The sequence below is a fragment of the Lissotriton helveticus genome, chromosome 5_1 (assembly GCF_964261635.1).
Source record: "Lissotriton helveticus chromosome 5_1, aLisHel1.1, whole genome shotgun sequence".
Classification (NCBI taxonomy): domain Eukaryota; kingdom Metazoa; phylum Chordata; class Amphibia; order Caudata; family Salamandridae; genus Lissotriton; species Lissotriton helveticus.
Genome location: NC_136065.1, coordinates 1,479,174,499 through 1,479,202,458, shown reverse-complemented (window position 1 = coordinate 1,479,202,458; position 27,960 = coordinate 1,479,174,499). Strand labels below are relative to the sequence as shown.

Below are 27,960 nucleotides of genomic sequence, written 5' to 3'. Positions count from 1 at the left end.
TGATTGTTACAAACTGGACTACACGGTGCACAAGCCGATATCTAATGGGCAGATGCAGCCGGGTGAGATGGGGCACAGCACAAACATGCTTGTGCGAGCTGCCCTGGATGTCAATTTGATTGAATTGCACCATTCCGTAGGCGGAGGAAGGGTTGAGAACAGGTACTATGATGCAGAGGGCATGGCACATGACACTATTATCACGCTATCGGTGGGCTGTGTGGGTGGGACGCAGGGAGAAATCAATGCTATAGTACTCATCATGATATTACTCGATCATTGCTGTTAATAATGAAGTGTCTTACTTAACTGTTATGTCTTGGAATGTCCGGGGGCTTAATGATGCGCGTAAGTGCAGAAATGTTATAGCTTACCTAGAACGCCAGCAGGTGCACATAGCCCTCCTACAGGAATCTCATTTAGCACCCCGATGAACTCCTGCGTTTGCTAACAAATGGGCAGCGATCAGGGTATTCTCCTCCTATTCCTCGTATTCCAGAGGCACTGTTATTCTAATCATCAAGACGGTACAGTTTACGAAGCTTGGTGAACTCAATGATACAGAGGGTAGATATGCCATATTGTGGGGGAGACTGGGCACCGACACAATCACCATTGCTAATTGCTATGCTCCTAACGTTGACACACCAGAATTTTTTACTATATTGTGGGGGAAAATTGTTGATATTGGTTCCAAGCATATACTTTAGGGCGGGGATTTTAATGTTGCACTGATACCTGCATTGGATAGAGCAGATGGTTATGCGCAATATAATAAGAAATCCAGAGACGTACTGAGTGGTATTATAGAAGAGGGAGGCTTACTTGACAGCTGGCGGTTTTTACATCGCGGTAAGAAGGAAGGTACACACTTCACATCCCATGAGACCCACTGACTATGCGACTGGGATACACACTGCAGATACCCATGCAATATAGGAAATTCATAGCCTTGGCATTGCTGCTAGCTAAACGCAGAGTTGCGTGCCGATGGGGGCGAGGGAGGGCGCCTAAATTTAAGGAGTGGTTATTGGACTTCACATATAGTCAGGAACAAACTGCGATATATGCTGAAACATTACCAATGAAATGCAGACCTAAAGATATTTGGGGGCCCTTCCAAATATATTTACTGAGCACTAACAACACATCTAGTAATCATGAGGAGATCACTGAAGACACCGACACACCATCCGAACAATAACAAAGGACTCTCAATAACGATTAAATGCATAGTCTTTACACATGCTGTGATACACACTTATAACATGGGCATTACACAACCCTCTTGGTAGGAGGGAAATGGAAGTACTAGGAATCAAATTGTGAGACCCTTGTCCATGGAAAACTCACACTTCATGGTTCGTGATACCAGGTCTACATGACTGGCAGCTAGGCTGTGGGACGTACATTTACAGGATGATTGCCCCAAACCTTCACCTATATTCTAATCTTCTCGTGTACTCATGTAATTTTACAATTGTCTAATTTTCTTGCATAAAGATCCGAATGCTATGTAATTCACTTACACCGAGATTGCACTCATGCCCTGTGTCCACCTAACATGGAATTCCGATGCTTTTCATTTAATATCGTAATGATGATGACTGTGTAAGAAATGCGTTACTTACCTGTAACAGCAGTTATCCAGTATTGGTGTCTTTCATAGATTCACATGCCTGAATCATTCCCCGTCGTCGAGACGGGAGCCTCCGGTAAATAAAAAAGTAATGTCCTATAGACATACATAGAGAAAATAGGCCCAAGGGTCTCCCCTTAGTGGCCTTTCCTTGTCCTTATGTAAAAAGGACCAAACTCTTACAGTCAGCCAATCAGCTCCGACCTCCCTCTAGGACCTCCCTGGGAGGAGCCCCAGTCCCTCAGATTTTCGTACGCACCCAACTAGGTTGGCGTAATATTGTTAGAGAGGGATGTGAGACCTTCCAGGGGAGGCGGGAGGGTTGCATGTGAATCTATGAAAGACACCAATACTGGATAACTGCTGTTACAGGTAAGTAACGCATTTCTTATCCAGTATTTGGGTGTCTTTCATAGATTCACATGCCTGAATCAGAATAGCTAGCAATCAGATATGCACCTGCGTGATGGAAATGCTCTGTAGTCACAGTAGACAATGCATGTGTCGTCATACAACATGTGGACAGCATAACAGTAACATCACAATAGCAAGGAACGTGCATACCTGGATGGCGGGATGTAGGAAGGCTCACATCACTGAAAGAGATGGCGAAGCACTGCCTGGCCCACTGCCGCATCCTTCTGAAGTTCGATATCCAGGCAGTAATGTCTGGAGAAAGTGTGCGGTGACTTCCAAGTCGCCGCTCTGCAAATGTCCAAGATTGGTACCCCAGCGAACAGTGCTGCGGACGTGGACATCGCCCTGGTGGAGTGAGCAGTAACATGTTCAGTTAAAGGCCGTCCGGCCTTGTCGTGGCAGAATGCAATCGCTGAGGATATCCACCTGGAGATGCTTTGCTTCGTGAGAGGCAGGCCCACTCTTGGTCTGCTGTATGCCACAAACAGCTGTGAAGATTTCCTGAGAGCCTTAGTTTTGTCCAGGTAGAATTTTAGGCACCTCTGAAGGTCCAGAGAATGCAGCGCTCTTTCCGCTGCTGTGGACGGATTTGCAAAGAAGGACCTGAGGACAATTGGCTCGTTGAGATAGTTTGCAGTGCCTCGTCGATCTTGTCCCCAAAGAGATGCTGGCCGTCGAAGGGCATGTCCAGCACCTTCAATTGTACTTCCTGGCGGAACGACGTCGCCTTCAGCCATCCTTGACGGCGTAGCACAGCCGCTCCGGCTAGTTGACGGAAGCCAGTCATGGCTGCATCTATAGCGCAGTCAATTATTTCCGCCGCTGAAGATTGACCTTCCGACAGGAGAGCCTTGACCTCCCCCTTTACGGCATCAGGCAGTTCCTTCAGGTATGGGGCTATGTCCTCCCAGAGTTGGCGATTGTAGCGCCCCAACAAGGCAATGGAGTTGGCGATCTTGATGGTCATGGCCGACGTGGACGTGAATCTCTTCCCTATCGTGTCCAGCTTCCTGCCTTCCTTGTCCGGAGGAGCGGACAGTGGGGAGGAAGGGTTGCGGGAGTGTTTCTGGACCGTCTGCGTGACCACCGAGTCAGGTTTTGGGTGCCCGTTGAGGCAAGCCGCCGCCTTAAGTGGGGCTTTATATTTTTTGTCCAGGCGCGGAACAACCGCAGGCACGGAAGCGGGTGTCAGCATTAATTTCTTGCCCTGTTCCCACAAGAACTCTATGATTGGAATAGATTTGGTTGCCTTTTGTGTCTGCTCTTTGAAGTCATGCAGGAAGCAGTCCGTTTCCGTTGATTCCACTACCATATGGAATCTCTTCGCTGCCCGTTCCACAATTTTGTGGAAGCCTGCTATGTCCACAGGCGGCGAATCCGCCTGTCGCGGTTCAGGTGAAGCCGGGGATGGCGCTACATACTCGTTATCTCCATACTCGTTATCTCCATCCTGGTCCGAGTGGACCGAGTGGACTTCCTGGACCTCTCCTTCCTCCAATTCTTCCTCCTCTTCGTCGTCGTCCGAGGAGTCCATCACCTGAGGCTGGGTCTCACGGTGGGTTTGGGGGTGAGTTTGAGACCGTTTTGGGGCAGACGCTGGTGTATGGTCTACCGGTGTCTGATGACCACTGTCCGCATCCGGGAATCTTTGCTTGTAGTCCTGCACAAGGAACCGCAGGTCATTGACCAGAGTCGCCGGTAGGCATATCATGGGGGTGACCTCCGTGCGGACACTAGTGTGGATGGAGTGTTCCTGAAAAGTTAGGTCCTCCTGCTCCTCATCGGTGCTTTGGCACTTGACGTTGAGGTCCGAGATGGAGGTAGCTGGACCCATGTGGTCATCCTCTTCGGATTCCTCACTTTGGAAGATGTCGTGAGGTGGTTGCATCTCCACTTTGCTCGGAGACGTGGTTTCCGGGGTAATTTGCGTTTTTCTAGACTTGCTAGACGCAGCATGTGTTCCTGTCGACGTCGAGTGCGTCGTCGACGGCGGTGGCATGAGGGTCGGCATCTCTACCAGTTCGGATTTTTTCCATGGTTCCGATGCCGTCTCCGACGACGAGTCTTCCTTCGGCGTCGTCGACGACGACGGTCCCTTCGTCGACGGTTCCTTCGTCGACGGTCCCTTCGTCGACGGTTCCTTCGTCGACGGTTCCTTCGTCGACGGTGTCGTCGTCGACTGCGTGGACGACTGTACCTTGGTCGTCGACGACTTCGATGACGATGTTGTCGTCGTCGGTACCTTCGTCGACGGCGAGCCCGCCGTCGACGGTGTCTTCGTCGTCGACGTCTTCGTCGACGTCTGTGAGTTCTTCGACGACGGTGGGCTCGTTAATGACGATGCCGTCGTCGATGGTGTGGTTCTCGTCGTCGACAGGGTCTTCGTCGTCGACGACGATTGCAGTAATATAATAGAGGAAACAGGTCTACCTGATGATGTTGAGGAAGTAGTCGTCGTCGACGCTGAAGGCGATGACGCTGATGTCGTCGACACAGTGGTTGTGACAGAGGTTGTTTTGTGGGTCTGTCTGGTAGACGATGGAGCAGGCCTTTTGAAGGTGTGATCAGCCTGAACAGACACTGAAGATGACGTAGATCTTGCCTCTGAAGACTTTTTTGTCTTCGTAGGAGGAGTGTCTGAGGGGCCCGGGGAAGATACCCTAGGCCTCTTTTTAGAGACTTCTGAGCTTTTGGAAACACTGCTCTCAGAAGATTCAAGATTGTCTCTGTCCTTCAGCCTGTCCAGCCAGATGAGAAGGCGTCCTTCCCTGTCTCTCACAGTCTTTTTAGGGAAAGACCTACAGATCCTGCACTTGTCCGAGACATGATCTGGGTAAAGGCAGTATAAGCATAGCTCATGCTTATCATCCACATGGATCCTCTTCTTCCCACAGGAAGAGCAGGCCCTGAACAGGGCTTTCTTCTGTGACTCCGACATGGAAGAAGTTTGTGGAAAGAAGCCACTTACTGCAAACAGTGTAGTGAAGAATCCTTGAAGGGTTGAGAGCGAGGAATCACTTTTGAAGAAAGTTAGATGATTATAAGTAATCTTGAGCAGAGCTCAAGCTGGAGACTCCCTAGCACAACGTGCGGTAGAAAATCTGAGGGACTGGGGCTCCTCCCAGGGAGGTCCTAGAGGGAGGTCGGAGCTGATTGGCTGACTGTAAGAGTTTGGTCCTTTTTACATAAGGACAAGGTAAGGCCACTAAGGGGAGACCCTTGGGCCTATTTTCTCTATGTATGTCTATAGGACATTACTTTTTTATTTACCGGAGGCTCCCGTCTAGACGACGGGGAATGATTCAGGCATGTGAATCTATGAAAGACACCCAAATACTGGATAATTGCCCTATGTCTGTACCTGTTTATGTCTCACAATAAAATATAAATAAAGGTTTAAAAAAAAAAAAAAGAGATGGCTTTTTACCGCCAATTTGAAATGTTTGCATTGCATAGAGAGGCAATAAGTCAGGACATGCATTTTATAAGCTACATTAAGATCTTGCTTGCTGTAACTTTATAGCAATTTCGATGCCCATGTCCTGGCTGACTGCCCCAAGATGCATTACTTTCCATGCTTTGCAGGCACGGAGCAGCAAAACGATTCACTTCTCTCCAGAATCTATCATGTATTTACTTGTGTTTGTACATATGACTGAAAAATCCCCTAAAAGGGCAATAATCCATAAACAGGAGTATCAACCAGAGTCCAAAAGCATGCTGGTAGCACTCACCGAAAAACAAGGAATGGGGCTCTCTCTAGAAGGGTGGGAGTAATGGCAGTCAGACTGTTGATATTGTGCATCATATTTGCTGTGTCTATCTAACACCATGAGTAAATACAGCATTCAACTTGGGCTTGCGTCTACAGTGTTTTACATAAATTAAAAAGGAACCATGTTAAGTTTACAAAAGTTTAAAAAAATTATGCCTTCAGTTCACTCACTGCGCTGCCCCTTCCCGGAGAAGATTGTCATTGTTGAGGAGTAACCGCACATCTGTGGAAAAAAAAAAAAAGATTAAGTATAGATTGTCTTTATTAGTGTTAGGCAAAAGGAGCTACCAACAATTTTACAAAGGGTTTTTAGATCCCTCTCTACTTACTAAACAATAACCAACAAAAAGCAGTCTAATGGCGAAGAGACTGGTTTGTGGTCCGACAGCGTAGGTGCAACATTGGACAGGCAAGACACCAATACGATGACTCTTTATTCTGAGTTTCCGTATAAATAGTCATTGATATCTGCATTGTGTTATTTTGTTGTATGCCTTCATTTTCCTGACTTGCTCTGGGGCTTCTAAGTTTATAAAGATCTATAAATGGATTTAAAATCACATTAACAGTAATACATATATGTGTGTGTGTGTTTGAGGTGTGCATTGTTTCCGTTCACAAATATTTTAGTACAAACAAAAAGCAAAATCCTGATCTAAAAAAAATTACAAACGTGAAATGTCAAACTAAGTCAAATAAAATTCACAGAATGGATAATGTAAATAATACACAGACTTCAACAGCCAACTCTTGTGGGAACAGATTCATGAATCAATCTGCAGTTATTCCGCATGAAAAACTACGCAGCATTACAATTTCACACTCCATGCTGCCACACAGACCACACTATGCAAACCAAGGAGCTAAATGAGGGACAAGAATTCACTGGGCACTACCACTTTGTGTTATAATTAACACTAGAACATGTAACTACCTTCATCAGAGGGATTCCGTCGTGCTAGACAAATATAAAAGCAAGGACCTCGTATAAAAATTGTCCGTAAGGGGACATGTAAGAACTATACAAAACACCAAAATGAATATGTAAAGCAGTCTCTGAACATGGAATGTGAATTCAAAGTGAACCTTCACATCAGAAGTTTTAAAGTCTTTGCTTTTCTTACAATAGTCCGGAGCAAGGAAAGAGCACTACAAAATATAATAAACAATCTAAAACATTAGTCATCCCATTAATTGGAGCGACTCAACCTGAATGAAAATAGACTAATATCAAAAATCAAGCACGACGACTTCAGAAGAACACAGGTGAGCAGTTATGGGTGGCTTGATGTTTATCATAAATACATCACCATAAAGCTGTATTAGTGGTCGCATTAATTTGAAAACACTCCAGACTTATTTTATGTTTGGAGTCCAGCACACAATGTTACTTAACTAAATGCAAATAGAGTACACATGATTATAAACCAGCTGTGCAGCACTTAATCAGACTCTGCAGCTCCAGAATTAATCAATCTCGTCATAATTTGAACATCACCCTCAGTCTAAATAAAAAGCCTAAATATGTAGACAACAAAAACCACTGTGTTAAAGTTACTTTTTCTTACACAAATACACAGAGCTGTCGCTGTAGAGACACTATCAATAAATTTATTTTAAGAAAAGCAATCACTTACCATTAAATACTTCATTGAATTCTCCAGGAGGTGAATGAATTATAAATTTGGCAGCTATGCGGACCTACAAGAAAGAAAATGATTATTTAACAATGATCAAATAGTACACCAATTGTTACACAGATCTGGCAATTATTTAAGCTTTATTCAAGAAAGCTTACTGGTTAGTTGGGAGGTTAATTAGTTTGCTTGAACCTTTAATTTCACAAGGGTGTAATCACCTTTATTGTGATTTATCTGCAACGAATTTAGGACGTTTTTAGTATCCGATATATAGTCAAGGCTAGCAAGGTGAAGTGAGGTGTACAGCAAAAGCCAAAACCCAAACCAAAATTAAATTTCAACCAATAAAGTGAAAAGACATACATAATCTGAACAGTTATGAAGTGGTTATTGTTTAAAGTAAATAATTTATTGACACACAAGAAGCTAAACACTACACAAAATTAATCACATGTAAGCCCGTTTTACAGTAGCAGCAACATATTCAATAAGACACTTCGGTGTCAGGGTTTAAACAATCAGTTATAGGGTAACCTTTCAAAACATAGTGGCAAATATGACATAATGGAACCCAAACTTCCTTAGGATACCTTCATAACATGTTGAATAATACTGCTACTACCCATATGTATTTTGTTCTTCTTTTACTATATATACACAGCAGATGGTTTTCAAAATATTACAACACACACTGTGGCACGTATGTGTTTGCTACACCAGAAAACGTCAGCATCCATTTAAGAACACACTTCATTACATGTGCTCGGTATGAAAATTACTGTTCATCACCGAGACATCGCTCATATTGCCAAACTACTCAAATAGTCGATCAAAGCATTTAAAGTCACACGATCATCTATATTTCTAAGCATCCTTATATAGTGTCTGCAGTTTTAGCACTTTCATTTTTTTTATTGAATTTTTTTCGTAGTCTGATATACCTAATAGATTTTTTATCTTCACAGCACAAATTGCACCTCTTAAGTATTGTTACTGTTTAATAGGCTAAGAATAACATTTTCTTAACATCTCCATGAAAGGACTGGGGCAATGGAAACAAAATAGTGTAGCCTTAATACTGTCAAATAAAGAAGAAACAGTTAACCTTCTTCGTGCCTACCAAAAATTGCGTTTTAAACAATCTACAGCCCATGTAATAAAGTAGGTGAACTATAGCATACAGGGCTGTGGAATTTATTCAAATATCCATGTCCATGGGGCAGGTTGATTCATAAATCTACTTGTTAATTTATTTATAAAGTTTTACTGTAACAAAATCCACTTGTCCCTTTGGTGCCATGTTGTGCGGTGCGGTGACATGCGTTTGGCATGGGTTTTGTAAAACCTTATTGGTGTGGGAGCTGCAGGGCCCTCACCATTATAACAAACATTGGCAAAAACAAACAGTTTTTGGTCTCAAAAAGCACACACTGCGCAGTAGTTACTGGCACTGAACAAAACTACTTTGTGTGCCGATATGCTCCTTGTGAAAGAGCAGAATGCTGTCACTCACAGTGAAGTCAGGCGAGAGAGAGAAAGAAAGAGAGATCTCTAAAAAACGCAAAAGGTCATGGTCAACGCCAGACCAAATTAGGTTCCCAAAGGCCTCAAAAGTGCACCCATGGTATATGTTCTTGCATTAAGTGCATGCAGCTAAAGAGCTTTCGTGAATGCCCAAGAATTTGCAGAAGTAGGACAAGAAATAGTACTCCTAGAAAATATTTGTACACTGCATTTTAGCAGGGGCAAATATGCATATGTAGATTTACTAATGCAAAAATCTGAGTGTTTGCAAGTTCTTTTTCCCTCCAACGTCTCTCCACGCCCCCCTTCCCACCTCATTCCTCGAAGGAGGTTTACCCCTGCCATTGTCAGGAGTAAATTTCCCAAATTTCTCAATATGGGAAAAGATTAGAGAAGAGTAGTTGAAAACCCTTAAATCATGTAAATAAGTAGGTTTGCACAGTGTCAAAAGGGCATTCTAAGCCTGGAGCTACTGCTTAAAACTGTCAGCCCCAGTATGTAGATCTGCGTAAACATGGCAACATAAGGGTTTTGCAAGTATTCAAACACTACTATGGCATGAACCCTGGCATAATCAGAGAGGCTATATCAGAGCTCTTATATAACGAGATCGCTGCCATAATTTGTCACCGCACAACATGGCACCAAAAGGACAAGTGAAGTTTGTTACAGGACAAGTAGATTTATGAAGCAACCTGCCCCAAGGAGAAGTAGATATCTGATTAAATTCCACACCCCTGAGGTAGATATGTGTTTTGCATAGCGTGCAGTTTATTAATTGGTATGATGCCAGTAAAATGTAGATATTGAGCACAAAACACTGCAGCTGGTGGGTAACATTTTGAGAGAAAAGTTATTTCTATTGTTGTTGGTATAAATATATGACTATTGCGAATCCAGAAGTTACTATAATTATACAATGTTGTTGATAGGCCAGTGAATTTGGCAGGTACGTCTGGATGTGCATGCATGCTACCTACCTACCTACCAGTGGATCCTAGATGGCCCTATCAATGACCTGCACCTGGTGCTCCGATACGCAAAGGGTTAATGCCAACATGTTATATAACATGTAATTAAACAGTTTTCTTGAATTGGCTTGTGTCTGCTTGTCGAGCAGACACAAAGCTGCTATACTTGAGACAAATGAAAGAATTTTCACATCTTACTGTGATGGCATTAACAGGGTTCTCCATTAAATAAGCCATAAACACACCACAGAATGCAACTGGACTCCGCTTCCACAAACGCTGCCAGTAGCACTTTTTGCCTGTACTTTAAGCCATGTTGCCCAGCAGCCCGCACTACTGTGCTGCAGGTATTAAAGAAATATTGACTAAGCCTATAGAACTCTTAGCAGGTACCTATTGGCTTTGCCATGGCTCGTACATATTTACCACTTTTTTCCCCCACCCCTGATGGGGAGTGTGTGCACTTTGAGTTCATGCCGCAAAGCCTTAGCAATTCTTCCAGAAGTGTTTCCTTATTTTACTTTCTAAGAGATACCTACACTTCCAATAATTTTTATAACAAAAAATAAAGTATATCAGATTTCTCCCATCTCAAACGTTCAGAGGGAGAGAGCAAGCAACAAGGATAGGAGGGAGTAAAGAGAGTCTAAAAACACATGCACTCTTATAGAGTGCTACACCAAACTTTTTTTAAAGTACCTCTGTAAGCTGGCAGCCAGCAGAATGACACTGTAATGAACTGTACTTGGTCATGGGAGACTGGAAGAAAAGAGGAAGCAAGAGGTACTGACATATGAGAAGCAAGGAAATGAGGGACGTCTAAGCCAACCAATGGTAAGTAAGGGGCTGGCTCTAAGCCGGCTTTAAGCTTCTCCATAAAGAATTGTGAGGCTCTTCCCACCAGATGCAATCCTACACTGTCTTCCTCCTGTAACTTCCTGCTCCTTCACATACCTCCACCTAACAAGGCGACATTCCCAGACAGTTTTAAACCTGATAATACACTCCAACCTATGCATTCTGGGTGACCTAAACATTTGGTTTGACAAACCCAATATGCCCCACCCTAAAAATATAATCACTGGCCTAAATGCACTGAACACATAAAACCACCTTATGTGCATCCATCTAGCGACCGTGGAACACTCAATTTGGAACACTTAGAAACACAACTAACATCCAGTACAGATCTAGAAACAATAAATTCTGTTTAAAAAACTACAGGAGTGTCTACAGGAAGCTTTTGATATCCTGAAACTACTCAAAAACACACAACAGAACAAAAGAAAACGAGCACCTTGGAGAAATACAGAAATTTAAGACAACAACAAATTAGAAAGGTGCAACGTGGCTGGCTCAAAGCAAAACGCCAAACAAGACAAACTTCGCCTACAGAAAATGAACAGATCATACAAGTCAGCTATCAAAAAAGCAAAGAAAATGTACTATTCAGATAGAATTCAAAAAGCTAAATGTGCAAATAAAGAATTCTATAAAATACTGAAAATTGGTAAACCAAATTGCCTAGAAAGAACTCATCCCGTTACTCAAGATTTCACAGAAACTGGCAAATCTTTACACGGACAAAGCAGACACCTTGGACTCCTACTTAAGAGAGACAAAGCACCAGCACTAACCTGGTTACAAAACAACAATCCAAGAATACTCCTTACAACACATTGAACACAAAGAATTTATAGAACTGGTCAAAGCAAGCAGGCGTGCCAGCAGCCCTTCTGACCCGTGTACACTGCAAACTTTCAAGACAATTCTTTTAACAACCTTTGCTGACACTCCAGAAAGAAGAATCATCAACGATTCCTTAACTACCGGAATATTTCCAGAACTCAAAAAGTCATAAATATGCCCTTTATTGAAGAAAACAAACTTGGACCCACTGAACTCTGACAACTTCAAACAAGCAATACAAAGTCCCTGATACTTTTAGGATAAAAAAATAGGTAGATACATTATACAAGAAGGCATGCGGGTAGGTATTAAACGTAAAAGCCATGGATAATGCCGAAGTGGTGGGGGTAACAGATCGTTGAGGTGATTGTAATACGATAGTTATGCGAGTATTTTGCCCATTAGGAAAGTTTTGGTCTCCTTTTTAAAGCGTTCCAAAGACGGAAGTCTTCTGATGGCGAGTGGGAGAGATTTCCAAATCCTTGGAGCGGCCCCATTGAAGTCCAGACTGCAGTTTTATTTTTTTCCCGGAAGCGTGCTGGTTGGAGCAAAAGGTCTCTGGTAGATCAGGAGTTTCTGGCTCCTCCGGATATCACGAGTTTCTGGGCGAGAAATGCAGAGGAATTGGAGTAAAGAGCCTTGTGAGTAATGCAGGCCAGTTTAAGTTGAATTCTGGCCTCATGGGAAAGCCAGTTTAGAGCTTTAAGGTGGGGAGAGATGTGGTCGAGTTTCACTGAGCCAGTTAGGAGTCTAGCGGCGGCGTTGAGGCAGACTTTCAAGGGGACCAGAGAGTTCTTGGGTAGCCCTGCGAGAGTAGAGCATCCATATGAGAGTCTGGAAAGGACTAGTGCCTGGATTGCGGACATATGTTCGTTTCCTAGGGCAGAGATTTTGTTGAACAATAAGGATGAAAATTCCTTGCATGATATTAGGGGTTTAGGCGTTTCTTTGGGGTTTTTTACTAGTTTGTAGGATTGGTGATTGATCAAATCAATTAGCTTGCGAGGTCTGTTCTTGTCGTTCTCTGGTTCTATGCTGAAGAATTCATTTTTAGAGTTTAGGATTTTCCTATTGTAGGCATTTCTGGCCTGGTGGAGAAGTTTTAGATGGTTTGCTGACTGGTGTTGTTTCCAGTTTCGTTCAGTGTATTGAAGGGATCTCCTCTTCTTGTTAAGGGATCCGTTGAACTAGGTATTCCTGTCTTGGGGCGGGGGGGAGGGCGGTCTCACAGCACACAGCCAGTTTCCCTAAATCAAGGTTTTTAGTGTCTCGAACCCATTGTTTGGGAATCACTGGTTGTGGTGTCCATGTCTTGTGCGTGCTAGGCAGGAGGAAGGTGATAGCGTGGTGGTCAGACCAATCACATGGATCAATCGAGATAAGTTTGACTGCTGATTCCTTGGCGGTGATCCAGTCTAGGATGGCGGCTTTCGCATGAGTAGGGAGAGCGAAGGCTTGGGGAAGGGCTTGGTCGGCCAAGAAGTCTCTGATGTTGTTGACCTGGGGGTCCTTAGGATCGTTCCAGTGCAAGTTGAAATCGCCCAGGAAGATGTCATTAGAGTTAAGGGAAATCTTGGCTGTGATGATTTCCATGAGGTGGTCATTCTTGCCTGAGGGGGGTGGGGGTGGTAAAAGATGCTTAGTCTGCACAGTTCAGAGGTGTTGCGGCAAATGGAGAATGCGAGGTATTCGCAGGAGTCTGTAGGGTCCGGCGGAAGTTCAGTAACAAGGAGGTTAGAGCTGTGGATGCAGGCAATGCCTCCCCCTTTTTTCTTTGAATGCCTGTCCTGCCTAACTATGTTGTAATTGGGCCGGACTAAGAGGTCTAGATAGGGTGATGAGGATTCCTTGAGCCAGGATTCAGTCAAGATCACCAAGTCTGAATTTTAGCTCAGGAGGAGATCGGCGACATCAAAGGCATGCTTTACTGCTGAGCAGTAGTTAATTAGGAGGCCGGCTAGAGAGGGGTCAAAGTGGGTGTTGTGGGTAGGTGTAGAGAAGGGTACATTCTCTAGGTTGCTATTGACCACCCCTCGGACGCGGAGGGTAGCTGATCTGTTTGGGTTGGTTGCTACCGTGCAGATAGGGTGTTTGTCCCTCAGGTCTCAGGGGTATGGGGTTGGTGAGGCAGATTCGTAGCTAATGAGGAGGTCTTCCACTTCTTCCTCCGTGAGGTCTAGCAGGCTAGGTGTGCCAGGGGTAGGTGTGGAGGAGGGCAAGATCCTCCTCCGAGAGGTGGCAAGGTAGCTTGCGGGTGCGCAAGTGTCTCAAGGATAGCGGTAGTGGAAGAAGGGGCTTAGTGTAGGGGGGTAACGTTCTGCGATGGCCAGAGATTCGAGAAGGAGAGTTTGGTGAGGTGCAGGAGGTTCTTTATCTTCAGAATGGAATTGTGGATGCTCAGGGTTAGTTTGGTAGCTCTGCGATGAAGAGTATCAATGTCTCTAAAAGAGGGAAGTTCTTGCAGGTAGGGGGCCGGTTGCATGCAAGGGATTCTGATGGAATGTGCTGGTAGCCTAGTGGTGGGGCCGAGTCGTTCAATATCTCGATAAAAAGGAAGTTCTTACAGGCAAGGGGCCGATGGGAGCAATTCTGATGTAATGCACTGGTAGCCTAGTGGTGGGGCTAGGCAGACCAGTGTTGTGGGCCCTAGTAGGTGTTTTAATAACCATATGTGTGAGAAGATTTTGCGGGCAGGAGGTTAAGGGTTTGGGGACACTTCTGTTTGCATGTGCTGGTAGCATGGTAGAGGGGCTAGGTTGGCTGGAGATGTGAGCCCTAGGGGAAGTTTCGGAAGTCGTCAGAGGGGAGAGCTTGCAGGCCTGAGTTAAGTGGTATAGGCACGCAGTGGTAGGCATTCGCTGGTGGCAAGGTAGTGGGCTGGGTAGACCAGTGACGTGATCCCTCGCAAGTATGGTTTGTGAAAGGCTAGGTACACTTGGCGAGGGGTGTTGCGGCGGGAGTGTGAACTGGGTAGGGTTGTGAACATTTTTTAAGGAGGGTGAAGAGGTCCGCATATTTAATTAGGTCTTTGGGTGGCACTTGTATCGGGATAATGCCACTATTGTACAAGGTGATGGGGAGGTCAGCACGCAGGTGTGCAGATGGTGTGATCGTGAACTTGTAGCCGTGCGGGATGTTCCTGGCTTCCCGTACTTTGAGGAGGTTTGAGAAGGCATTGCTCCAAGGAGTCATTTTCCTGGAGTGGAAGATGAGGTCATTAATGACTGTACCCTTGCCCACGCTGAAACGTAGATCAGTGTCTTGGGATGACTTTTCAGGATGGAATATTGGAGGGATTTAGCGGCGGATTTGGAGAGATTAGGAGGGTAAACAACGGTGTAGTAGTTGTTGTCGCCCGTAGAGGTCAGGCAGGGCCCAGCCATGCTGGGGAGAGTGAAGGGGACTACAGCCCCAGCGGTCAGTTTGAGTAGTGGATATAGTGGTAGCAGACCCCAGAAGGTCTGTCCTAAGAGCTAGGATTACTTAGAGACAACAGCATCAAGATACCCCCACTTAAATGAGCAAATGCAGAAGTCCCTCAAGGCTCTATCATCTCGCCCACGCTTTTCAACATCTACATGAAGTCATTAGCAGTACTGATCAATAAATTCCACCTCACATGCTAGAACTGAGCAGATGACACAAATACTCCTTCAACTGGAATGCTCCAAAGACATTGGAATTCCGCCAATTTTCAGTTGTCTCAGAGCTGTGGATCAATGGATGATTTGGAGCTATCTCCAACTGAATGCATCCAAAACACAAATACTCGCGTGTGGCTATTGGAAACATTACCGGCTTGCTGCCTGGCCTGATTAACTGGGATCACCACCTAAAGTATCGAAGGAAGTAAGAAACCTCGGAATGACCATGGACTCAGAGCCATCGATGAATGCCCAAGTGGGCAAACTAGCAAGATCAATCTTTGTTACTATAAAAACTCTGCAACAAATCTTCCCCCATTTGGGATTTCCACACAATATCCAAGCTACCATCTGCCTTGTTCTGTCCAAATCTGATTACGCCAGTAGCCTATACCACGGATCACCTTTAATGACCATGAAAAGTCTACAACGAATTCAGAACTCGACTGCCAGACTACTTTTGCATATAAAACATCTCCCTTGCCTTGGTTATCGGTTACTAGAAGATCTGCGTTCAAGCTGCTTTGTATCACTCACAAAGCAATACAGGGAATGGGACCACTCTTCATCAGGAATGAAATCACCAAACACATTCAACAAACCAACCTCCGCTCTAGAGTGGCACCACGCCACAAATTCCCAAGATACAAGAAAAAACCCATGAGTGGCACATCATTCTCTGCTGAGTCAGCCAAACTATGGAACTCTTTACCCTCCAACATAAGATCCACGGACAACCACCTTATCTTCAGTAAACTACTCAAGAATTGGCTCTTCCACACATAGACACCATACGCAAAAGAAATATACAGCATATCCCTCCTTATATAAAAATGTATTTGTACTTTAATATGTATCTATATATGTGCATTGCTTTGTATAAACACTCGAAATAGGACTTGCCTGCCCAAAGGGGTTTAATATCCTACATAACCCAAGGCCTAAGGGCAGAGGAGGAGGGGTTGGAATGATCTATAAAGAAGAACTGCACTTCGCCTCAATAAAAGTGGAAGAGGTTAGTGGGCTAGAGCTCATGGGCTTCTCGCTACAGGAACCCAAAGGTAGCCAACTCACGGGATTGATCTGTGAGCGTCACCTATTATCAAGACGCCCTGGATATTATTACCAATCTTTCCCTTGCACACTCCAGAATGATCATCCTTGGTGATTTTAATTTGTGGGAGAATGCCTCCTTGGGTAATCACTTGAGAGACCCGACACACACCTGTGCCAACCTAAATCTGCAACAACTGGTCAAACTCCCGACTCACCAAGGTGGTCATATACTTGACCTGCTCTTTGCCAATGCCTTGGAGACTGAGGTTGTGAGTGTCACACCCCAGAACTGGACTGACCATTACCTAGTCTCATTTCAAACCCTACTCCCAGTACGCACGGGACAAGCCAAGATACCCGTGGCATTCAGGGTTGGAAGAGAATGGGCGAAGCTGGGTAGGTCAGGGGCCACACTAACATCACCACCAGACAGCCTCTTCTGCGCCTCTGCATCAGTAAAGACTAATTACAACACCTATCAGAATTATATCGTGAGTGCACTGGATCAAATAATCCCGATGAAAAAAATCAAAATAAGAAGTAAAACATCAGCTCCATGGTACAATGATGAATTGAGACATTTACGTCTGCTATGTAAGAAGGCGGAAAGGAAATGGAGGAAGGGCTACCTGGAGGGAGACGGGCTTGAGCTGAAAGCAGCACAGACTGCGTATAAACAACGGATCCTAGGCTGCAAGGCCCAGTTCTATGCCAATTCCATCTCGCACGCCTCTAGTGGGACTAGAGAGCTTTTCAGGATAGTCAGAGTTATCAGCTCCAACTTGTCTGAGCACTAAAGTGGCGGCTTCCCAGGAACTATGCAATGATATTGCTCTGCATTTCCTGGAGAAAGTGGGAAAGATTGTTAGATCACTTGAGGTGCTTAATACCGACACCCACCCCCATAGACTACTGGAGACGGAGGGGATCCCGAGCCAATTATACACTCTTGATGGCTTTCAGGCTCTCTCGGACTCCACCTTCAGTGAGGTGGTGCAAAATAAGTATCTCCCTCTGACCCTTTGCCACAGAAAATATGGAAAACCTATGGCCGGGAAACTCTTCCCTGGCTTAGACAGATATGCAATTAGTCTTTGGAAACAGGAACTGTCCCGGGGGAATGGAAACACGCGGTGGTGACACCACGGATTAAAATACCTTCTTTAGACCCCACAAACCCAGTCAACTTTCGCCCAATCTTGCTGCTTCCCTTTCCTATTAAAATCTTGGAGAGGGTTGTAAGCAGGTCCTTGTCAGACTTCTTTGAGGAACATCACTTGTTGGACAAGGATCAGTTTGGGTTTCGGCCAGCGCACAGGACGGAGTCTGCTCTCTTGACTATGCTGGATAACCTACGAATGAGGGCCGACAACGGGAATGGTGCAATACTGGTACTTCGATACGTCAGCCGCGTTCGACACGGTAAGCCACCCAATTCTACTAGAGAGACTGGGAAAGATGGGGGTCAGGGGTAAAGCCTTGCAATGGCTTGGCTCATATCTGACAGATAGATAACAGACTGTTTCTATGGTACCTTTCACCTTCTGCAAGACGCCGGTCGCTCACGGGGTGCCTCAGGGTTCTCCTATTAGCCCTATTCTCTTTAATACCTATTAACAGCCGCTGTTTTCCATCATCAAATCGTTCGGGGTTGACTTAGTCAACTACGCGGACGATACGCAGCTGGCATTTTCTTTAGAAGGAGAACAGGCAGTTCCCCTGGAGCACTTCCAAGAGTGCATGCGCCACACCGCGGATTGGCTGCGGAGGAACTCTCTGCAGTTCAATAGCGAAAAAACTGAAGTGCTCTACTGCTCCCCTGCAACGCCGACCATCTACTCCCCATTGGAGTTGAGACTCACTCCGGAGGAAGATCCACTGCCCCCGGCCAATACAGTGCGGAGCGGAACCTGGGGGTCCTAATTGACAAAAACCTCCAGATGGAGTCGCAGGCATCCAAGACTGCAAATGTGTGCTTTGGTTTGTTGCGCCTGCTCCGTCGAATACTCCCCATGTTGCCAAAGGAATTGCGCGCTATGGTAGTAAGCAGCATAGTGCTGAGCAGACTGGACGATTGTAACTCTCTATACTTCGGAGCCCCCCAGTACATCTTTCAGGGGCTGCAAAGAGTCCAGTCTGCGGCGGCAAAATTGGGGTTGCGACGTGACTCTTCTTCCACCTCCGCACTGAGGCAGCTCCACTGGCTACCAATCAGGGAAAGGGTTCTTTTCAAAATCACTCAGGTGTTTAAGACCTTACATGAGATGGGCCCAATCCCATTACAGGAAAGATTCTCCTGGTATCTCCCTCAGAGACAGCTCTGGTCCTCGGGTACCGGTCTGCTGGTAGTCAGAAAATTTAAACGTGCCCGGATGGGGCAGAGTTATGGAACAAGGTACCACAAATGATTAGACAGAGTGTTTCATTAATCGAATTTAGGAAAGGCCGGAAAACTTGGCTTTTCCCAAAACTCTGATCTATGTTCCTTTTTCTCTCCTCATCAACCAGCTGACCAAGTATCTGGATATCTAAAAGCGCCAGGATACCCGTAGGGTGACAGTAGCACTATATATAAGTATAGATACAATACAATACAATACAATAAACATGTGGAATAATTCTTTTTTTTAAAGAAATACATTTTTAAGTACAACACTTGAAAACCAGAGTTTTATCTAATGCATCCTTAATCTACATATACTTACTTCGTTTATGCATCTATATACCTTCCATGTACTTGGATCTATATATTTACTACTTTGCTCCAAAAAAGCATATTCAATGCACTACCCTATTTCTCACCCTACACCTCTATCAATGTATCCTCTTCATCCACTCGCTCATTCATTTCAAACCCCATACCACTACAATGATCCCCAAAATGACCCTTTCTAGACTCTCCCCTACTCTACCCCTCCTTGCATCAGACACCTCTTACTGTACCGATCCCCCAAAACAAGCCTGTCTAAACTCTTCCCTCCGATTCTTCCCCTACAAATCCCTTTTTACTCATCCCAAGCCTGCTCCTACTGCTATGACCTCCAAAACAAAACAAGCATTTACAATGCAACGGTTTCGCCTTTGGAAAAGTTAAAGCTATTGGCATTGTAAATGACAACATTTTTATTTATGTGTTGGCTTTGAAAACCTAATTAAATGGCATTGTCATTTACAAAGCCAATAGCCTAATCTCTCGCAAATGCGACACCTATTGCATTTGCACCCACACACACAAAACTGGATCACAAGAAGGGAACAGAGGCACACACAAAACCAGGTCACAAGCAGGCAACAGAGGCACACACAAAACCGGGTCGCAAGCAGGCAACAGAGGCACACACAAAACCGAGAGGGCAGGGAAGTAGCTCTACTTGATAAGAATAAATCAGATCTGGCAACGATGGGCGTGATCATGGAGGGAATACCCAATCCACAAACAGGAGAGTAAGAAGCACTGCAACCAAATTTGCAAAGTAAGGAAAACATCAGAACCCATAAAATAAATGACAGGCTGACATTGTTTATGTAACCGCAGTCTAAATGCAGAAGTGTTTAAGTAAAATGTTAGTTAATACACAGGCCACATTATAATATTATGATCGAGGCCAATATCTGGTGAGCAGTGCAAACCAGCCAGACAGCTGTGCAATCTCAATAAAATGCTACGACGTCCAGGTTGTAACTATTTAATTGGCCAGGTGTCTGAAACCAAAAAGGGACCGATCGATGGTTCATAACGATAGGAATATAGCAGTGCGTTACCTGGAACAAGTGTGGTCTGTTGGATACGAAGTGAGAAGCGACCTCCAAATATATCACCTACGATTTGGAAGAAAGTACTTAATGCCACACGACAGTAAAGGCCAAACAAAAATATCACACAGGAAAAAAACACAAGCAGCCCCCAGTATCTTACCCAGCACTTCCGCGATTCCCAAAGTCAATGCGTGCGCAGTGGAGCCTCTATGTTACATGTGTTACCTCCTTTATGGGAACAGATGCTGTAGGGTAAAGAAGGGTCCCATAATTATTACTTCTGCACCGCATATGCCATGGCAGTGTCACGACTCCTAAGAGTGTTCTATATTGTGATGTAAACAGGCACATACAGAAATAAGCCCGAATATAACACAGTCATAGTGATGGCAGCTCCGAGTTGGAGGTGCAACACTCGTTTAGTATGTCACCGCCACCAGAGATAACTCCAAAGCTGGAAAGATCCGAATAATGACGTGGCAAACAAAATGTCTCCCACTCACATATGACACTAACCTTGGACTGCGTCTAGATCTAAACTGCAGCCACAAGGACCATTACGGTTCTGTTAGAGACAAAAGAATGCAAAAGGATGTCAGAAATGTGTAGCCGCTCCGCCGGCAATTAGGTATACGAGCTAACGGGCCACTGCACGTTATATCCAACTCAATAAAATGAAGTGTGTATTCTATCCGTGCACGAAATAGATCGCCATAATGCTGTAAATTCGGCTTGACACTCATGTACCGCCCCTAATGTACGGTGATGGCGTATTTGCGTGCACCCCCCTGGCTAAAGCATATAAGCCGTATGTGTGCAGCCTAAGCTCACAGGGTGCAGTCAGGGCTGACATTGCAGCGATATCTACTGCAATCATCACATCTCAGCTGCAAAGTCAATACCCATGGTCCCCAACGCTGCCATTGTGCCGGTACTTCAATTACGTAAAACAGAACCCAGCCAATTTATAGAAAGCGGGGTGACCCTGCGCTCTAGGTCTAACGTTAATAGACGCATAAAGCAGAGTACAGATAGCACTTACCCTGGTCAAGTGTAGCGACCTCCCAGCATACTAAGAGCCCCGAATCTACAAGAGATCTGGGCATGATTTGACCTCCTCCAGCAAGGCCAGGGGCTGCGGGCAATAAACGAAAGAAGATGCAGAAACGCGCAGAGCAACGAGAAATCGACAGGCCCCGGCGCCATATTGGGTGGAATGACAAAAACACGCCTTGCAGGAAAAAAAAAAAAGCAACCGCCCACCGCCGCAATGACGGCAACAAAGGGGCGGAGAGGGAAAAAAAAAATCACCGGGAACGACCACGAATCGCCTCGCAGAAAGACGGACGCATCTCTCTTCCAATGGCTAGCCTCCATTTATGGAGCTAGCCAATGGAACAGAGAGGCGGAACAAAGCCACACAGTGTAAGACATAAGATTTTGCTCTGCACGAAAGGCTGCTGCGCAGCTTTCGACAGGCGAAACCTAAAAAGGGTTGCTCCAGAGGAGACTTCAGAAGCTCGGACACATTCAGAGCCTGCGTGCTGTGATTGTGTACTCGAGGCGGTTTAAAATACTTGGCATGTACTGTTCATATGTCACAAATATGCATATCTTACAGCTGGTTTTATCGTAAAGTCCACCAGAACTACTGAAGCAGCAGTGATTTTTCATTTTCATTAAAGGCCCTTCCTTGCATTGCTTTAGCTGTGGAACTATATCGTAGAGAAGTATTTAGCTGCTGTATATATGGATTGTAAAGTCTAGCTAATCGCAATGTAATATATAAAACATGTATACACTTAAAACATTTTGCTGAATATTAAAAATAATTCTTGCAGCATTATTTGGAATTGGTGTTTAAAAATTGTCTGAACTCTCCTCACGTTTCCAAGCACTGTAAATAACAACTTTTACTATTAATCAGTTTATAGTACTGAATTTAGGAAAAGATTAAGGGATAAGTGTGCCCTGTTGGTGTCGGTCACATCACTTCCAGAGCAGAACCTTTGTCAGTTCAGCTCACTGAGCCATCCTACGCTGCTAGTAATGTGGTAGTGGTTCTCGGCCCCATTGGGCGCCCGGGCGAATATTTTCTGATGCTGTAGAAGACAAGGGTGCACAAGTCCTTGGTGTGTGGTCCTGGCAGAAGGCCTTAGGCTGCTCCAGTGTGCGCTCGCCACAGTACTCCGCCTCTCTGCCCATCAGCCACTCCTCTCTGCTTTTTCTCTCGCTTCCGTCACAGTCTCCGCCCCCTTTCTCTCGGTCCAGGCTCCCTGCCCGCTCCCTGTCTAGTTCTGTGTGTTTAGTTGCAGTTTATTCTGTGTACACAGCACACAAACTCTCCACAGATCATCTCCGAAAGCCGTGCCGAATATAAAATAGAATAATGTAAACAGCCATAAAATACAGTCCCTGCATTAACTATTGACTGCTCGAAAGGCTGCAGTCCGAGCTGAAATGAAACCGAGGCCGGGCGTCGCTTTGCAGACCGAGTTCATCAACAAAGCGTATACCACAGTTTCCCAAGAGATCTGGGCATGATTTGACCTCCTCCAGCAAGGCCAGGGGCTGCGGGCAACAAACAAAAGAAGATACAGAAACGCGCAGAGCAACGAGAAGTCGACGGGCCCCCGGCGCCATCTTGGGCGGAATGACAAAAACATGACTTGCAGGAGAAAAAAAAAGCAACCGCCCACCGCCGCAATGACGGCAACAAAGGGGCGGAGAGGGAAAAAAAACAAATCGCCGGGAACGCCCACGAATCGCCTCGCAGAATGACGGACGCCTCTCTCTTCTAATGGCTAGCCTCCATTTATGGAACTAGCCAATGGAACAGAGAGGCGGAACAAAGCCACACAGTGTAAGACATAAGATTTCGCTCTGCACGAAAGGCTGCTGCGCAGCTTTCGACAGGCGAAACCTAAAAATGGTCTAAATCCTTCACTACTTTCCCTCCATTATCCTTTTCAATCAAAATAACAGACTAAGGTGCACTTCTCAAATTTCATATATCACTATACTAATACACCACTAATCCTTTATGCGTTCCAGGTTGCGTGCTACTCTCCAAAAAGCGCTTCCTTCACCATCAGGAGTAACAAGCGTTTTATAAATGCAAACCTTATTCCCTCTTCTATCCCTCTGCTATCCTTCTCAATCTAAATAACTGACTAAACCTACCTCCCCCTCACATTACTTTCATATTTCACTATACTAATTCAACACTAATCCTTTTTGGCTTCCGAAGTCTCCGTCTCAAACAAATAGGAGTCACAGGAACAGCCATTCAATGGCTACAATCTTTTCTAGAAAATCGCTCCTTCCAAGTAGTTGAGGGCTCCACACAATCCAGGTCCTGGCCTCTCAACCAGGGGGTGCCCCAGGGTTCGTCCCTGAGCCCCACCCTTTTTAATGTATATATGCTCCCCTTGGCAGACATCGTTAACTCATTCGGCCTGGAGCTGGTCACATATGCTGACGATACTCAGCTGATCGTCTCCTTGAACCAAACCATCGCCTCCTCGTCCAATCTCGAGGAATGTCTAGTAGCAGTTAACAAATGGATGGCCAGCTCCCACCTAAAACTTAATGGCGATAAAACGGAGCTGATGATTTTGGGAAATACAAACATCCCCGGCCAGTTACCAAACTGGCCTCTATGCATGGGCACTCAGCCCCAGCCCAAACCTCAAATAAAGAGCCTGGGCATCTGGCTTGATGCTAATTTGAATTTTACCTACCAAGCAACAATCGTATCTGCCACATGTTTTGGCTTGATGCGTATGCTTAGGAAGGTACTTCCACTTCTCCCCCCACAAGCCCGCAGGATCATGGTGCAAGCTATCATCCTGTCCCGTCTAGACTACGGGAACGCACTGTACCTAGGGGCCCCAGCCACCACTACAAAGAAGCTCCAGGTTACGCAAAATGCAGCAGCCCGCCTCCTGCTGGGCCTAAATAGGCGGGACTCAGGGACAGCTGCCCTAAAAAAACTCCACTGGCTACCCATCAAAGCCAGGACAATGTTCAAATCAATGTGCTTTATGCATAGGGCAATGTGGAAGGAAGCGCCAGCAATGATCTGCTTGCTGGCCACTCCATATCTTCCCCGCAGGGCGCTGCGCTCCAGCACAGCCTTTCTGGCCGCAGAAACCAAAGTCAAACGTGCCAGATGGGGAGGTCGCTCCTTCTCCTGGAATGCAGCTAAGGCATGGAATTCTCTGCCAATCTCCCTGCGCGGGGAACCTAATCTCCTAAAATTCCGGAAGGAATTGAAAACCCTCCTTTTCAAATAATAAACATCGCCTCTATCTGCCCCCCAGTCATTTCAGCGCTACGAGGCCTCCGGGTTGCATGCGCTTAATAAAACCCATTTAATAATAATAATAATAATAAGTAGCATACTACTCGCCGAAAAAAGCGCTTAGACGCCTTGTATGGGGTAGTAAGGGCTATATAAATGCAATTACAATACAATAACATTGTTTTTGTTTACAAGAGAATTCGCAACTACATATGTGCGGTTTCGGGCAAAACCTAAAAATGAAATAGCCAATGATCAGAATAAACACTCCAGGAAACGTAGTGCACTTTCTGTAGAGCTGCATACTCATTATCACTTTCAAAGTAATTTTCAGTAAATCATAAGAACAATGAAAAGAGACGAATCAAAAATAAGAGGCCTTGAATTTCCTGAAGAGAATTCTCGAAATGAGCTACTACAACATTCTTCAGGAACCTATACATTTGGAAAACCGTACATAAGAATCCTCTTTTAATTGCTACTCTTTCCTCATAAAAGTAACAATTTTCATGAACACTAACATAAAAAATGAATTAAATATTTATAATTAAAAAAGCAAGCTTTCCCTTTGCTAAAAAGAAAAAAAAGAGTCTTTAACCTCAAACTACAGAAAACTACCTAATTTTGAGGTCCTGTATTAGGGGATTTTACTCATGATCGTAACACCATCAGAAGCTGAGTGAACATGCACTTTGTCATAGAAATTCTCACTTTAGTGATTCCAGTAAAAATCTCAGAATAATCTTAGCTACCAAAACTTCGTGATATTTCCAGGTCAGTGATTGAGTAAATAAAGTACTAGGCGAAGATTATAAATCGGCTGCGACAAAATACACACCTTAACTGCTACATCACTTTATGGTTAATAATGAAACAGGTGCAGAATGAGGTAAATAAAAATGTTAGTCATTAATAGTGTGAGAAAAAGTGGCCACCAGTATATAGTTGCCATTTAGCAGGCGAACAGATAACTGGCTGGTACAAGCATGTTTTAGTGTAACATTATAAAAATAAAAATTTAGGGGTTACCTGCAAAGTATATTTCAGTTTCTTTCAGTTAGACGATAAATCAATTTTTTTTAGCCATCAGCGTATTTGCTCATAAGTCAGTAGATAGTTATAGATAAAACATTTTACTGGCATTTTGTAAACAGCATGGAATTCAAGACATCATGCAAGTTCGGCCTCAGTATAACACCACTTTTGAGGGAAAATAACTGCTACAGGTCCTCATTGGCTTTACAAATATACATTTGCATATTATTTTTTCACCCTATCATAATATTCTCTTCAGGAAAAACATTTTGCGCCTACCTATGCCCATATGCAAAATAACCCCTAAAATGACCTGTCCCCCAACATTTTGAGATTGTTATGGGTACAACCCCTAAACAGACAATGATCTTGATCGCTTTTCCCCTTTTTTAAGTTGCTTAGTTTGCTAAGTTGAGGGTCAACATTTCTCCAGTTCTCAGTAGTTCTCTCTTTTGGCAACAACCAGTCCAGCACACAGTATTACCATTTTATATCTTGTAGTTTCTAGATAAACAGGATTATTGATTTTGCCTGAAGTATTTGTTTAGACTCTCTAAAAAAAGTTTCATTGCAGGAGCAAAACATTAAACAGAAAGCGTCCCTCATTTCACTCTAGGCCATTCAACATGGAAAGAAATCTTATTGTAGGTAGCATCAACAATGAATAATATATCGTCTATCCATACAAGCTTTTTGTATGCAAAGCCTGCAAAGTCAACTCTGCTAACTTGAATGTTCACTACATTCACCGCTCACAGTGCCCAAACAGATTTCGGCAGACTTCGCAAAAACAAATTAAATACTGACAACCAGGAAATACTTTCACACAAAAAATGTTTTCGAAATAGCTAAACAAGGTGGGCAGAGTAAAGAAAAGAAGGCTTCGAGCCGAAGGTTAGGCGTTCCAGTTGACAAGTGACACGGTAGGACATGTGAACCGGCTGCAGTGACCTGGTTTAGATAGATGCTTACTCTAGCAGTACAGTGCACTAAGAAAAGAACATGCTATCAGTCTAAATACGAAGATAGGGTTTCAACCTTCTAGGGGCAGGAGACAGGGTTTGCCAAAAGAAGCACTTCATTGTGAAAACATTACCCACTTTAAACAACTAGGGACTACAGCTAAAAAGAGAATGTTCCATCTATTGATGTTCTATTTTAGTTTCCACTAAATATGTGTGGGGTGTTCATTCTATAAAACAGCTGCAGCAGTCGAATGCAATAGCTTAATCTGCTTGATATGGAAAAATTAAGACTGTCCCATTTTCATCCAATAAAAAGTCAGTTTTTCCATTGATTGAAAGCTCTTTGTACAAGAGTAATAGGCTAATGGAACGGTAACAATTTATTGTCGTTTATTTTGACCACAGTGGCGTGGGTGCGTAACAGCCATCAGTGTCCTGGTTGCAGACAGCGCTATATTAAGCAGATCGCTCCAGCTTAGGAGGTCGTATCATCACCAAATTCCACATAATTGCATTTTCAAAATATGCCAGTGTTTTGAAAATGCAGTAAAAAGCACAGGTCTTTAATGGACTGGGCATTATTTCCATCCTTATAACAAACAGAGTCCGATTTCAATTGTTTGATTTTTTTTTTAAATGACTGTGCCACAGGTTTTTGTCATGGCTTAAAATGTTACTCAATTACATGATATCCTTGGCGTTTCAACACGCAGGACATTAAATACAGAATATGTTGCCAAGATAACTGTTATGAAGTACGTAATCTAGTCTCCTATACACATTTGCTTAGAGGAGCCTCTTTACAGGCAAGATTTGTTTTGTGATTAGACACAATAGTCAGGTCTCTGAATCTCCCTCCGTTGAAATATTTTCCCAACATATGAACAAAAGTTACTGACCTGTAAACTGTGGTTCTCCAGTATTGGGGTCTTTCATAGATTCACATGCTTGAATATGCCCCGTCGTCGGAGGAGTCCTACAGTACATAAAATAGTAGTAAAAAATAATCACATATATAAAAATATATGTTATAGTAATAATAATAATAATACAATAGAATTTAATAATAATAATAGAATGCTTGAAAGTACCATAGAACATTATTAACACATAAGGAAGCATTGAGGGATAATCACTTTACTGCCATATCCATGTCGTTATGATAGTCCAAATTCCATCCAATCAGGCTGTCGCACCCGCTAGAACCTTCTCCTCAGAAGCTCAGGCCCTCAGATTTTCGTAGCACAAGAGTGACTAAAGAGTGGATGAGAGAAGAGAGCCTCTGAGGGGAGGAAGGGTGGGTCGCATGTGAATCTATGAAAGACACCAATACTGGAGAACCACAGTTTACAGGTAAGTAACTTTTGTTCTTCTCCAGTATTGGGGTGTCTTTCATAGATTCACATGCTTGAATAGAATAGCAAGCAATCGCCAATATATCCATAAAAGATTACAACTGTAATGCATGAACATATCGCATATTTAAACAAACACTATTAATGGTACACTGATGCGAAAATGCAAAAACCTTACTTGAAAAAAT

General features: G+C 44.2%; 1 protein-coding gene across 1 annotated transcript in view; it reads right to left on the bottom strand.

Annotated features, from left to right (window-relative positions):
- The window catches only part of CAPZA1 (capping actin protein of muscle Z-line subunit alpha 1), a 341,315-nt gene that overhangs the window by 152,603 nt on the left and 160,752 nt on the right, over window positions 1–27,960 (bottom strand). Inside the window, exons 2-3 of the mRNA XM_078644469.1 lie at window positions 7,469–7,532; window positions 6,003–6,054 (exon numbers count right to left, since the gene is read on the bottom strand). Of these exons, the coding sequence (XP_078500595.1) occupies window positions 6,003–6,054; window positions 7,469–7,532 (116 nt within the window). The remainder of the gene's footprint in view (window positions 1–6,002; window positions 6,055–7,468; window positions 7,533–27,960) is intronic.